This window comes from Melanostigma gelatinosum, assembly GCF_949748355.1.
Source record: "Melanostigma gelatinosum genome assembly, chromosome: 8".
In the NCBI taxonomy this organism is placed as follows: Eukaryota; Metazoa; Chordata; class Actinopteri; order Perciformes; family Zoarcidae; genus Melanostigma; species Melanostigma gelatinosum.
In genome coordinates this window covers 5,866,059-5,880,889 of record NC_136641.1, presented here as the reverse complement: position 1 = coordinate 5,880,889, position 14,831 = coordinate 5,866,059, and the positions used below count along the sequence as shown (strand labels likewise).

At 43.4% G+C, this 14,831-nt stretch overlaps 1 protein-coding gene across 2 annotated transcripts; it reads left to right on the top strand.

Moving 5' to 3' along the window:
• The first annotated feature begins 4,286 nt into the window (after positions 1-4,286).
• ampd1 (adenosine monophosphate deaminase 1 (isoform M)) lies at positions 4,287-14,344 on the top strand. 2 transcript variants are annotated; one of them, XM_079274458.1, is made up of 15 exons: positions 4,287-4,446; positions 7,097-7,262; positions 7,413-7,554; positions 8,254-8,419; positions 8,503-8,722; positions 9,078-9,207; positions 9,734-9,928; positions 10,323-10,454; positions 10,569-10,732; positions 10,957-11,083; positions 11,666-11,829; positions 12,079-12,199; positions 13,046-13,219; positions 13,564-13,674; positions 13,954-14,344. In XM_079274458.1, exons 1-15 carry the CDS (start codon positions 4,425-4,427, stop codon positions 14,107-14,109), a joined length of 2,190 nt encoding a protein of 729 aa, XP_079130584.1. In that variant the 5' UTR covers positions 4,287-4,424; the 3' UTR covers positions 14,110-14,344. The 2 variants fall into 2 exon arrangements, with proteins under 2 accessions (XP_079130584.1, XP_079130585.1); XM_079274459.1 differs by lacking the exon at positions 4,287-4,446 and adding an exon at positions 4,466-6,439.
• Positions 14,345-14,831: the final 487 nt, after the last annotated feature.

Here is a 14,831-nt window from a genome sequence, read left to right as displayed (position 1 = left end):
TCTCTCTCTCTCTCTCGCATGCACGCACACACACACTAATTCACCACCACTACCTCCACCATTTACAGGTAACTTAAGCCCAATGAACAAACTATTTTTCATAAACTATTATAATGAGATTGCTGCTGTAACGCTTTAATGCGCAGTTCAGTTGAGGAAAACAAATGCGTTGAAGGCAATGCCTTTTGTGGAGTGAACAGGTCCTGTATACGTGCATTCTCCAGTGTTCTGCCGCTTTTAGGTCTGGGAGTTCCTCTATCTTTCAAACAGGAAGGGTGATTACAATCCAAACCCAACATGTAAACACGCTGAACTTAAACGTAAACTGCTCCAGTGACCATCACTATCAAGCATATGCACATTCCTTACTGTGATGAAGTACTGCAGGAATGAGTCCTAAAACCCACAAATAACTTCGGACTTCGGGTTCCCTCTTCTCAAAGTTGATGACTTTTATTGATGGATTTTTGGTTGGAAGCTTGAAATAGTCTCTGGTTAACACGGGCTTAGAATAGTTTTTTTTTTTTCTACAATATAAAATACGTCATTAAATAGCCCACTCGTGGTTTTTGAAGCTTTTACATGTCTTTAAAAAGGCGGTTAGCAAGCTAGGTTGTCATCACGCCAACAAAATAGCGCTGACAAGTCCGCCTTTACAGCTTTTGCTTGGATATGCTCGCTCACACGCGGTTTAGTTGGTTTATAGCCCTACGTCAGCTTTTTACTTCTGGTGATGTTAGACTTTTAAAAAATCATGCAAGCGATGCTCATTCGTGAAGATTATCTTGCTGAAGAAAACGTGCAAGTATCATAAACTTCATTTGCCACAGAATTTATTTTCAGCAATAATCCAAATCCAACGGAGACGTCCCATTGGCATTTTGGTCGAGGGCCCCAGTGCGATGCTAACTACTATATTTATTCAAATCAGGGCTATTTCATAGCAGACTATTTTACTTAAAACGGACGCTTTTGGAGATGAATGTTTTTATCTCCACCAGGAGGTTCATGCAATCGATAGCGTGTGTTTGTGCGTGAGTAGTGAGTGTGCACCTCTGTGTCTGTCCATGGCTAATCTCACATTCTGCTGCAGCAAACTGCATCATATTTTGGGTGGCCAGTTATGGTTGCATGCTCAAGAACCTCTCGCGATTGCGGTGACTCACACTTTCTCAAAACACGTTTTATTGCCTGTTTTATACTTCCATTGACTGTCTGCTGACTCATCACTCACTACTCTTAACCGGCAGGGGCCTGTAGGGGCCACTGGTGATGACATAGCTGAGTGCAGCGCTGACTCCCAATCTGCTACCATGCGCCCACATTGAGGGGACAAAAGTTTTTGGCAAATAGAAGTACCGGTATGGACTTCTGCTGCGTACCTCTCGGCCGCTGGTCTGCGGCTCACTTTTATTGTTTTGGACGGTGTGTTTGGTTAACCGCTAGCAGCGAATGGAACTACCACTAAGCTCGCTGCTGTGCCTCACCGCAATTCAGCCGCTGCTCAGCGATTGATTGCTTGTATACATCGCTGCTGTGTGTTTTACAACGCCTTACGCCTTACAGGTTGAGTACATCACTGGTTGTTAGCTGCCTTTTATTGTTCAGTTCGATCTGATTGGCTAACCGCTGACAGAAATGCCAGTACACACACTGCAGTACCTCTTCGCAACTCAGCCGCTGCTACACAAGCAGACAGCTGTTTTTTTTTGTTTTTGGCAAGATTGTATGACGTCTCTTATGACCACATAATCAAATAGATAGAATAAACTCTGTAGGTCAGACTTGCAGACGTGTTTGTAATGCTGCAGTGATCTTCGTCTTATGTCAGAAGTCTCTGTGTGGCTGTTGGAGGAGCACAGGTTTCAGATGTCTTCCCGCATGCAGAGAGGATCTGTAGTCACCACTTGACCTGACACCAGTAATATTTCATACCAAACAAAACATTGTCATATGACACCAACTTGAACTACACATTGGAGATATATAAATAGAGGTGGTTATTTTGCATTTATTACATTCTGGTGTTCGCAGCATGTTTTGCTGCTTCTCCTAGCTCATCATATGACGTTTTAAATCAATTGGAGAAGTGAAAACTACAGGAAATGGTCTGCATGGCCAACCGGACCTATAAGCTGGACAGCACCTGTTGTAATTTGGGAGAGTCTGACAGCCCGGGTGCTGATGATAGGAGTAATATGAGACGGGAAAATTTGGACTCCCTCTTGCCCATGTTAACCAGTCGTCCAGCTGCTGATAATCTCTCAGGTTCATGGCGAGGTCAGATCTCTCTCGACCACGGAAAAGAATTTCCCCGGAGAACAGTTCATTCATGTCAGCCTCTGCATTTGTTGGCACTTGCCTTCGATGGTTTGTCCTTCAAGTTCACATTCATATTACAACTTGGTGAAGGCTGTGGAAGAGTACCGTCAAAGAATTCACACACAAAGAGGAGAACTTGTAGTTGTCAGCCAATCAGATACTTGACACGGATTGGTCAAAAAACATAATTTGTTGAAAGGAAATTCATTCCATTTTTTATTTTTTTATGATTGAGACCATGCTGTACAAACAGCACATCAGCTAAAACATGAGGAATAAATTCATCTCTAGAGTTCTAGATTATGTTTCAGAACTCTTGATGCTTGTGTCACCAGTTTAGTTCTAATCACCAGTAAACCATAAACTGTAGTTTCAGCTGGAATGTTAGTGTTTTAAAAGTATGCTTATGAAATGCATTTTATTGATAAACATGATCTACAAAATGTCCTAAAAGCTCCTGTCTGGTATTTTTATTTCTAATGGCTCAACTGACTGTCAATGTCTAACTTGATCTCTTTCACTTGTTGCACTCTGAGAGGAACGTTGACATTTAGGATCACATTCCCTCCAGATAGATGGCTTGTTAAGTGTCTTCAAGCTGCACAGAGAAGCAGAGCTGTGACACAAGTGAATGGCAAAGTCTGTGCGATGACATCAACAACCCAAAATTATTAAAGAGGTAAGAGATTTATGCCCCCAGCCAGATGCTAGTTGAACGGAATTTAGTTTGGGGTGCTCGAAGCAGCAACAAATACTTTTAAAAAGATTGACAGCAATTGAAATTGAAAGAATATTCCCTAAAAAAGGTTACGGTTAAATCTTTCAAATGTAAATTTCCAATGCTCTGAAGAGAACAAAGCCATATAAAAGCCACGACAAATAAAGATAAAACCTTCTGCATGGCTCGATATGATATAGCTCCACCAATACTGAATATTTGAGTTAGTTAACGTTGGCTCAGCCTTGTTATCAGTTGGAAAATCTAGTAATTCGATTTCTATATTTTTTCAAATTATAGAAAAGTTGCTTTCAGCAGTGATTACCATAAGAGATTGATACTAATTCAGGGAGGTTTATTTGTAAGGGCGTCGCCTCCACCTGTCTACAAGGCCTGGTGGATATTACCACGCCACAATCACCACTCACGCTAACGACATGGGTCGGTTGGTCTACCACTTTGGTCCGGACTGAAACATCTCATCAACTATTGGATGGATTGCCATGGAAAAGGAAATTTCTCGTCCCATAAAGATAAATCCTACTCACATTGGTGATCCCCGAACTTTTCCTCTTGTGCAGTCAACTAGTCAAACATGTTCTGGATGGATGACCAAATGCCTGCAAACCTGACGTTAGCATGCTAATAGGCTAAACTAAGATGGTTCAAAAGGTAAGCATTATTACCTGATTACCAGCAGCATGTTAGCATTGTCATTCCAAGCATGTTAGCATGCTGAGGTTAGCATGTAGCTCAAAGCACAGAGCAGCCTCACAGAGCAGCTGTGGCATATGGGAACTAGATAGTAGAATAGTCTCTGGTCTGTAAGGCTGAAAAGAATTAGACCGACCATGCATGAATTCTACAAATCTTCCAATCTTATCTTTGCTGTAAAAAATGCACTTCAAGTAAAATTGTTAAAACACGCCTTGATTTTCCTCACTGGTCAAGAAATATGTCAAAAGACGAACTCAATACTATTCTAAAGGAGTAACAATTTTGTCAACGTTTTGCATTTTCAGTGGATTGAAAGGTGTGTTAACACATGAGCACCCGTCTAAAAACCCACCCGACATGTGCAGAGCCCCTTGTGCCCCACACAGGGTGTTATATAATACAAGTCCCCCACCGTACCCGTCTCTTTGTGTCCACAGTCCCGTGTGCACATACACAACTTTAAAAATAGAGTTGGACACATATGAGTTCCCCCTCCTTTACGTCCAGGCGTGTCCCGTGTGGGCATAGCAGGTTCCACGTGAGGGGCAGAAGGAGCTTAATATTCCACAGACCGAGCACAGGGCTTCTCACTCCCCTCCTACAGTGGTCCAGTAGCTGACCACCCTTAACCAGTCATCAGGGAACGTTTCAGCAGGAGAGCGTTACCATGCCGAAAGTCTTAACGCCAGGTAAGTATGGGCAGAAGGGCTCTGGGGTTGAACATGCACTCTCATCTATAGTGTTTCAATATTTCACATTGACACATGACTATAAAAACGAACTGTGGAAGCCTTCAATTAAAGTGTAATCATTTTCATTTTTGTTACGCTTTTCTATGGAACGTTTTTTGACCAACACATGAAAAAAAAGAACTTGACCTTTCTGTCACAACGCCACCCTCATGTCTGATCGTTGAGCTGTATGGAAAGAATGGAAGCGAGAACTCCAAAGACTTCGCAAATATGCCTTGAAGGCATATTACAGGGTTCACACCTCTTACTGTCTAATATCAACAGCTGTTTAGGTAGTACATTCCCAAATGTTTGCAGTGTTACATCGTCACTTTAATGGATGGCACTGACAGCTTTAATGACGGGTTCTTTGGGGTTAAATAGCTCCAATACGAAGTCCATATTGGACAGTAAACAGTGATCACAAGGTGATGATTCTTTTAACTGTGTTTTACCTTTGTTTATTTGTGTGATTCCAACGTCAAAATACATTTCTTGAGCTCAATTGCAAACGATTTGAATTCATATCACGAAACTCCACGTTGTATATCAGAGCAGAGTGTAGGGAGTAAGTGATTCTCAGATGTTCAAATTACAAGAGAGGGTTTCTTATGGATGTGATTTGCCAGCTGATTCTCTGACTTCAAGTGTAACAAGAGATCAGGTCATTCTTAATTTGTGCTTCAGTTTTTAGTGTCCCTTCTTTTAGTTCATGGCCAGTATGAAAATCTCTTCCATTACTTCATTACTACTATTTTAAATGCTGTTGTAATAGCTGCTAATTATAGGCGAACCTCCACCAGGCTCTGGGCATCTGGCCGTTAAGAGTTTTCCAAAGGGTGGAAAATAGAAAGGCCATGTTCGAACCATCGGCTGTCTGAAGAGCTTGGTGGTTGTAATGATTTGGCAGGTGTTGGTGCAGACTGTGCTTGATGTGAAAGCATAATCTGACGTGACGGCTGGGATTTCACACCCTTTTTTTACGATCTGCCGGACAACAAATGAACGAATCAACGATGAAACTGAACAAGTTCAGATGAGTCTTAAAGGGCCAGTTTCCCCAAATCACACAAAACTCAGCGACTTAGACAACCTGGGATCTTGGTAAATGAATGTCTATTCTACACGAAATGGAAAACAATGCCGTACGGTGGAAATGGACACCATTTATTAATCTATTGTTCACATTCAATATCCATCCTCTGGTTCATTATAATGCATTTGAATCAGAGGCTTTGCAAACAGAGCAGCACCAATGAAGACCTAAGTGAATGTGAACAGTTATAGTCAATAAATGACTTTTCCCAGGTAGCTCAGCGACTCCTTCCGCCACGGGAATGCTTATCGGTTCACAAAGCAGCGCACAAACAAGACTTAATTGAGCTCCAGACTTGTTTGAACCACCGAGGCGACGCCAGGGAGACAACGTGAAACGCATCTTCGCGTGCATGACGAGATGTTCAGAAATGATAGCGGTGCAGGAATGGAATCCTGGACATGAGTATCTAAAGGCGTCGCTCCCCTGGGAGCGCGGAGACCGCAGAATCCTCTCTGCATGTGTCCTGAAGATGCAGTTCCCACTGCTGTGTCCGGCTGCTCTCCCTTCAAAAGTAACTGTGAATTTAACAGTCATGTGTCCTCTCCATTATGTATCCTCAAACTGTATGTTTACCCTAATCCCACTTCTCCATTTACCATAAAGTGTCCAATGTCTCATTCCATTGCTCATATCCTCAGCATTTACTATTACATGTGTCTTTAGCTATATTTTGGTTATAACCGATATATATTAGGTCTCTCTGCCTAAAATCTATTCATAACTTTTTGCTACTGATATACTTTAAAACACAGTAATTGTTTTCACCTTTCTAACCAACTCCTTTCTAACACTATCTTTGGGTTTTACTTCGGGCGGCTCTACTTTCTTGCTGGGCACAACCAGGTCAACAGAGTAAGTATGGAGGGTGAGACGTAGAACCCCCAGTCGCTTTCGTCATATGTGCCACATGGAGAGGCAACGCCTTGGCTCCTGGCTACAAAGTGCATGTAAGAAGTATAGTTTGATCTACAGACTGATGGGCATCAGGTAATGCCACTCATGCCGTGTATTGTCATTGCGTTGCTTTTTGAGACTTGAACGCTTGTTGGAGAACTGATGTTCACATAGCTTGGTTCATAACTCCAGTCATTTTGCACCATGACTCTTTTTTCCTGTCATTATTTTGTCAAATAACAACAACCTACATACGCAGTGAGAGATGATCTGGAGTTAAAAACCATCTTGTGTCAGTGCCACTGCTCCTCTATGTGCATGGGACCAAACTGGAGGTCAGACTTTGACTGAGTCAGGCTTTGGTCATGTGCACAACGCTCAACGCATGAGTCTGCAAACATGCGGCTGGGTAATGTACGCGCCCTTTTACGTCATAGATGATGTAAAATGATGTTGTGTGCACCGTTCGTTCATCATGAATCCACATCATTCTGCGGTCATGTTCATGCCGCGTAGCTTAGCATTCAAGAAGTTGTGTCTGTGGCTGCATGGTGTGACGGGAGCAGAATGCCGAGCTCTGTTATTAACACAGCGAACCATTGCTGTGCCCGACAGAGACCGATGATAAAATGCGGGCCTTCGCGGAGCAGGTCTTTGCGTCGGAGACCAAAGCCGAGGACGTCCGCGATGAGATCTCTATGTTTGATGTGGCTGAGGACTGTCCCATCATGCACCAAGAGATGGCCCACCATCTACACACTGAGGACGATGCTGAGAAACGGTGAGGCGGGAGATTACGTGTTGTCAGTTTGTGCTTGTGGTGCAGCAAAATGATGTCAATACACGGTGAGGAAATACGATATTTGGAGGTTTCACATTTGCATTTAGTCTTCGCGGCAAACCACTTCACCTCACCTCTCCTTATCCACAGCAAGAGACGCCAGCGCTGCCGCACCATGGCCGTGCCTGTGTCTGCTGCTGCCTCTGTAGTGTCAGTGGAGGTGGACACGCCCACCTACCTGGAAGTGCCGGACTTCCAGAGAGTGGCCATCATCGGAGACTACGCCTCCGGGGTACTGTTTATTTTCATTTGATCCCATTCAAATTCACTGGTGAAGTACTTTTGTTTGTCTTCATATTTTTAGAACACCTCCCTTTTTTACTCATCAAGAATAATCCTTGATGTAAATTCACTAGTAGGCCTAAGTCGCATCAAACTCATAGAGTGCTGCAGGGATGAGGTAGGTTTTGTTAGGCCAACCCGGAGGTTAGTCCTTACTGTTGAGTTATGTTCAAGGGGTGGGAACGACAAAAAAGGGGGGGAAAAATGGAACATGGATCATTAAGCGAACAGTTGCTCCTCTAAAATAATATTTAAGAAAAAGCTTGCGTTAAGTACAGACCTTATTTCAGGCATCTAACAAAAAGCCATTGACCTCGAGACTCGGAAGTCCAAAAATGCAGCATGTCAGAGAAAAAACTGCCAAACATGGACAATGTTTTGCAAAGAAAACTGTTGACTTTAGCAGCTTAAAGCATATTTTCAAATCAATTTATCAATTAAGCCCTCACCTCCCATCAAACCAATATAAAATCTTTAGTTCAATTTAGTTTTAAGTCCTTTTGGCACGAGTGGATAGCTAACGGTTCATCTTGTTTTCTAAAGGAATGCTTCAGATGTTGACATAGCCGCATGTCATTATAAGGCTACAATTATATTTATTTTATGAGTAACTGTAAAATCTGTAACATCTCTTGCATCTGCCAATCAGGTGACCATGGACGACTTTGAGCTGTCCTGCAAGGGTCTGTACCGCGCCTTGACCATCAGGGAGAAGTACATGAGGCTGGCCTACCAGCGCTACCCACGGACGACCTCCGAGTACCTGCGCGATATCGAGGGGGAGAGCTTCAAAATCGAAGATCAGGTGCAGCCAGGTGAGGAGAGAAGGAGTGGAGGCAGCTCGTGTGAGACGTGTTCTGCACCAGTTGATTGATTTGCATTTACCTCCGTCCATCAGTCTTCACAGCGCCTCCAAAGAACGGGGAAGACCCCTTTGACACCAAGAACCTGCCAAAGAATCTGGGATATGTTGCTCGCATGAAGGACGGCGTCATCTGCGTGTACAACGACGCCGCAGCCGCAGACAAACATCAGCCCAAAGACCTGCCCTGCCCCGACTACGCCACCTTCATCGACGACATGAACTTCCTCATTGCTCTCATTGCACAGGGCCCCACGTGAGTCCTTTGAAATGATGTTGATTGCTCTGGTTTGAACTTTAGAATCAAAACATCTCGGTTTTCTCTGTTGTCCCCTCCATGGTTTCCTTAGGTCTTTAAAAGTGATGTCATGTTGAAGATGACCCCCAGGGTTTAGCGACTGTAATTTATCACAAGTTCTCAGTGTGTGTTCGTGGGGATCCGCACAGGGTGCAGGACAGGTTCCCAACAAAATAACATACAACAACAATAAGCTTCAAATCAACATTTTCATTTTTCACACTTGAATTACACATGAAATCCGTCAATCTGCTATTTGGCAGCCCCTAACAGTGCAGTTCATGAGTTAAACTGCTTCTCTCTTGTTTCGCAGTAAGACGTACACTCACCGCCGTCTGCAGTTCCTCATGTCCAAGTTCAACGTGCATGAGATGCTGAATGAGATGGAGGAGATGAAGGAGCTGAAGATGAACCCCCACAGGGACTTCTACAACTGCAGGAAGGTAGCCATGCCTTTAGCATGCACACTTCTTCTAATTTAGCTTTAAAACATAAAAGCAGGACAAATAACTTGGAACAAATATACATCTGTGAAGTGCCCACAAAGTCTGGGTTTGATATGAGGGGAGACTGCAAAATGAAGTGGAATCATTGCATTCTTCCTCCACTGACTGATCTAAAAATCTTTAAATTGACTTGTGTTTATGTGACACACAAAACACACTTTATGTTCATACAGAAAGCATTGAAATCAATAATTCAAGTGTTGAAAAATTGGGATTGTCATCTCTATTTCAAATGTGTTCAAGTTTACATAAATGAGGAGATTCTTTACATTTTGATTCAAATCCCACTTAGTTTGTTGTCGTCCCCGCTTACGTCTGCCATTCACCTCGTGTGAGTGTGTGTGTGTGTGTGTGTGTGTGTGTCTTTAGCTCCCTCTTGTTACCAAGCAGAGTTATTACACACCACATGAAACCCCAAACCTCAGTGATCCACCACACCCTTATCATCTCCCTGCCTCTCCAGGTGGACACCCACATCCACGCCGCCGCCTGCATGAACCAGAAGCACCTGCTGCGCTTCATCAAGAGGTCTTACCGCGTGGACGCTGACCGCATCGTGCACAAAATCGGAGGGAGGGAGGTCACCATGAAGGAGCTCTTCGAGTCCCTTCACCTGCATCCTTATGACCTCACTGTGGACTCCCTGGATGTGCACGCTGTACGTTACACACGTGGAACATTGGTGGCGTTAGATGTGAAAAGCTAAAAAAAATTGAATTACCATGTAATGAGACGTTTTTAGATATCAACAATTTGCTGAGAACATGGTTTCATTTTTAAAAATCACAGTTCTTTTGTTGTAATTTGTTCAAATGGAGACAATATAATACATGTATTGCTTCGAAAAGGCACAATTTAAACATTACACTAAACTGAACACACACTGACTCTTTAAAATTGTATTTCCTTATTCACTCTATTTGGATAACTACTTCTTAAAGTAAACATCCAAATTTTCTCATGCAAAATTTGCATTATGAATGGATCAATCCTATTGTTCCCATCCCTTCAGTCTAAATCTGTTTTCTTGTCTCTTTGTTGTTTCTCTGAAGGGAAGACAAACCTTCCAGCGCTTCGATAAGTTCAACGCCAAGTACAACCCCGTAGGAGCCAGTGAGCTGCGTGACCTGTACATGAAGACGGAGAACCACATCGGGGGAGAGTACTTTGCCACCATCATCAAGGTCAGTTTCTATGTGCAAAGAATGGCTACATCACAGAAGAACAGTTCTTTAAACAACAGCTTTTAATAATGAAATAATCCATATTTCTGTCCGCTTGACCTTTGTGTAAACCAGGAAGTAGCCAATGACCTGGAGGACGCCAAGTACCAGTATGCTGAGCCTCGTCTGTCCATCTACGGCAGCAACCCCGCCGAGTGGAGCAAGCTCTCCAGCTGGTTCGTCAAGCACAGAGTCTTCTCCTCACACCTCAAGTGGATGATTCAAATACCCAGGATCTAGTAAGTGTTCATATCTTGATTCTTTCTTTATGCAAACTGTGGGACAGATGGGGAATAATGTATCCTTGTGGATAGATCATGGATTCTAATTTGACTAGGATATGATATTAAAGAAAAATCTATTTTTAATCCCGTGAGCTTAAAAAAAAAGGCTCAAAAGGGTGTGAAAGATGGCCAGAATTCATATTGAAATGTTTTTGTTTTTTTCTCCTCTTCTATCTTAGTGACATCTTCAGAGCCAAGGACTTTGTGCCCCACTTTGGCAAGATGCTGGAGAACATTTTCCTGCCAGTGTTCCAGGCCACCATCGACCCACAGTCCAACCCAGACCTCAGCATCTTCCTCCAGCATGTGAGTCAGAAAAAGTCACAACTGCAAAGCTGCACTCAGTAGAGTGCAGATAAGGCACGTCGCACAATCCTCACAAAGAACAAATGAAACTCGCCAAGCTGTCTGCCTGCTGAGCAGCCGTTCGGTTGCGGAGAGGTATGGCAGTGTGTGAACTCGTTGTTCTGTTAGCCAAACACACCGCAAACTGTTATCCCCTCACTGTGGGCGCAGAGTAGCGGATTGGGGGTTGGATAGCCACTCAGCTGTGTCATCACCGGTGGCCCCTACTGGCCTTGGGCCGGTTAAGAGCAATGGCAGTATGAAACAGGTAATAAAATGAATTTTGAGAAAGTGTGAGTCACCTCAACTACGAAAGGTCCTTGAGCATGCAGCCATAACCGGACACCCAAAATATTAAGCAGTTTGCTGCAGCAGAATGCGAGATTAACCGTGGACAGACACGGAGGTCCGCAGTCACTCACACACGCAACCAATGGCATGATTGCATTCATAACTGGGATGATCATAACAGCTCAGACACAACAAGATAACAAATCCGATCTGCTACCTGTGTCATCAACCTTTTTGCCACCTGGTGTGTAGGTGACAGGTTTCGACAGCGTGGACGATGAGTCCAAGCACAGTGGTCACATGTTCTCCATCAAGAGCCCCAAACCAGAGGAGTGGGACATCGTCAAAAACCCCTCCTACACCTACTACATCTACTACATGTATGCTAACATCACTGTGCTCAACCAGCTCCGCAGGTCAGTAGCTTGGTCTCCGTTGACACAGTTTAGTCTTTTTTAGTGTGAGCCAGTAGCGCACTAATAATTATTTAATGCTTTCAGTTTTTTTCATGAGAGATTCCTGCCATTTTGTGTTCATGTCTCTTCGACTTTCCCCTCATTGTTTTATATCTCATCTCCTCCTCAGTGCTTGACGATAACAGGAAAACAAGTTCCTCTGAGAACATGTGTTCATAGTCTAATACTTGTTTATTGTCTGCTTTCCAGACAGAGGGGCATGAACACCTTCACCTTCAGGCCTCACTGCGGTGAGGCCGGTGCCATCACCCATCTGCTGGCTGCCTTCATGACTGCTGACAACATCTCTCACGGCCTCAACCTCAAGAAGGTCAGTGTGCTCTCTTCAACGGCTGTGAATCAGCACTTAAATTCAGCAGCACTCATTCACAACAATATATTCTAGAAAGGGTTTTCTCATTTATCAAAAAAAGCATCAGACAAGTCAGTGTTTATGTTCCATTCCTAGTGTCATCATACCCAGCAGAGATTGTGACAACCTGACAGGAGATCCATTGGTGTTATATATTCTTCCTTCCACAGAATGTCTTCTGTGATGTACGTTGGCGATGCGCATGCTATAGGAAGGAGGACACTGGATTGAATTCGAGCTCAGTTCCCAACATGTTCTGTATTTTACACAAGGCATTATCAGACTTACTGGTGACTTTATTGTATTGTTCCAATAATCTTCCAACACATCTTCTGTCACTTCTACACCCCAGTTGTAGTACACTGGAGGCATTAATTCCAATTAAGAAAAACATTCTTTTTTCTTGATATCATTTTGTATCTGAAAGCACCAAAAGATGTCCTTTCTAGATATGTCGTTTTTTCCTGTCTGGTTAAAGGGCAAAAAGCCCCCACTCTCAAACTGGTCCCAGATAAGAAATACCCTTTTAGGGCTCAATGTTTGAAATCTGGATCTAAGTGGTGTTATCCTGAGATCTTCTGTGATACGCTGCACTGCTCTCCATGCCTTCTCTGTATTAATCGCTGTTACGGCAACAAGCTGGTTTCAGGTTTTCTTAAAAGAGAAAGTTTGAAAGGGGATATCTGCATTCATGTCGGTCAATTTGATCATTCTGCTTGCTTTATCTGAAAAAAACAAAACAAAGCCAGGCCTTGACAAATAATATCACAAGTTGACTGAACTATCAATCTATCAATCCCCCAGAGTCCTGTGCTGCAGTACCTGTACTTCCTGACCCAGATCCCCATCGCCATGTCCCCTCTCAGCAACAACAGCCTGTTCCTGGAATACGCCAAGAACCCGCTGCTGGAGTTCCACAAGAAGGGCCTGGTGGTCTCTCTGTCCACCGACGACCCCATGCAGTTCCACTACACTAAGGTCCGAGCACATGGAGGGCGCAGACAATGGCGCACGCTGCGCTGCGTATAATGACCATTGTATTAGGTCTACAGATGAATGCATTTTAGTTGTTGCATTCTGATTGTACACAAAAAGTTATGTGCTGCACACACAAACGGAAATAAAGTAGAACAATCAAATGGACATGCATTGTAAGCATTGTGCCATGTAGAATACGCAGATAGTGGTTTAACAATGTGAATTGCATGCACACAGTTACCTCTGGTGATTGCCTTCCACAGTTCATGGGAGTTGTATGAACTATGAGCTGTGTCTATGTGATCCAAATATCAAAGTGTAAATCTTGGCCTTTATGTCCACAGGAACCCCTGATGGAAGAGTACGCCATCGCAGCCCAGGTCTTCAAGCTCAGTACCTGCGACATGTGTGAGATCTCCAGGAGCAGTGTTCTGCAGAGCGCCATGTCTCATGAGGTAACACACACTGCATGGTGAACCATTAAATGTGGTGATGCTTTGTTGAATTCAAATTTTTTTTTTTAAGACATTTAACAAATAGCTTGTAAGACCCGTCTTTCTTTTTACATTGGCAAACATTGTCGGTGCAAAATAGTACTTGAAGACGTGTTGCTTCATGTCAAATCCTCCGCACAAGCTGTTTTTAAATCGAAGAGATTGAAGCATCATGTTCCACATATAGGCGATTTTATGCTCGCACCAAAACATGCTTGTGGTTTTTTTTCTGTGTTCCAGGAGAAGATCCACAACCTGGGTGACGACTACCTCAAGGAGGGCCCAGAGGGCAACGACATCCGTAAGACCAATGTGGCCCAGATCCGCATGGCATACCGCTACGAGACCCTGTGCTACGAGCTCAACCGCATCAAGGAGGGCGTGAAGGCTGATTGAACACTCTCAACTTCCACTCGGAAAAAGTTTCCACATTTTTTTCACATCAACTCTTAAACAATTGAATCTTAATGAAACGGACCTTCTAAACACGCTGATGTTCTGTTTGGGGGAAGAACCCTTTTTGCTCTTCACTGTATCAAATGTGCACACGTACTGACTTAGCACATCACAGTGTGTGTTTTCCATGTGGAGAAACATCATGTGTGAGAATGAAAGGGAATAAAATGTGAAATAACAAGTTGCCCCGGTGGTGCATTTCATCATTCAATCAGTGTTACATTGCAACAACATTTACTTGTCAGCCGGATCTTGTCTCGTGTTGATTTTGTGACTTGGCAGAGCTACTGCCGCCTTCAGACGTTCCTCATGAGCTCTGACCTGTGAGCTGCAAATGAGACATGACTTGCACTATTACTATGCGTTTCTACACTGTGCACCAAAAGTCGTTTTCTGATGGCTGTTGTTTCCTTTCGAAGTGTAGCTGCATTAACATTTTGGCTGACTCTGAAGAATGAATCTGGGAACAATGCGCGTCAGCCATAAAGATGTTAGTTTGAGATGTTGCATAATGCATCACTTTCAGCATTAGTTATTAACAGAGCCTCCTTGATGTCTGCCCTTTATCTTAGCTGGATTGAGTTCACAATATACCTTGTTGGATGAAGTCTGAGATTTCTTTAAAAGAAAAAAGAAAACACAGGGGGGATCAAGACTAAAAT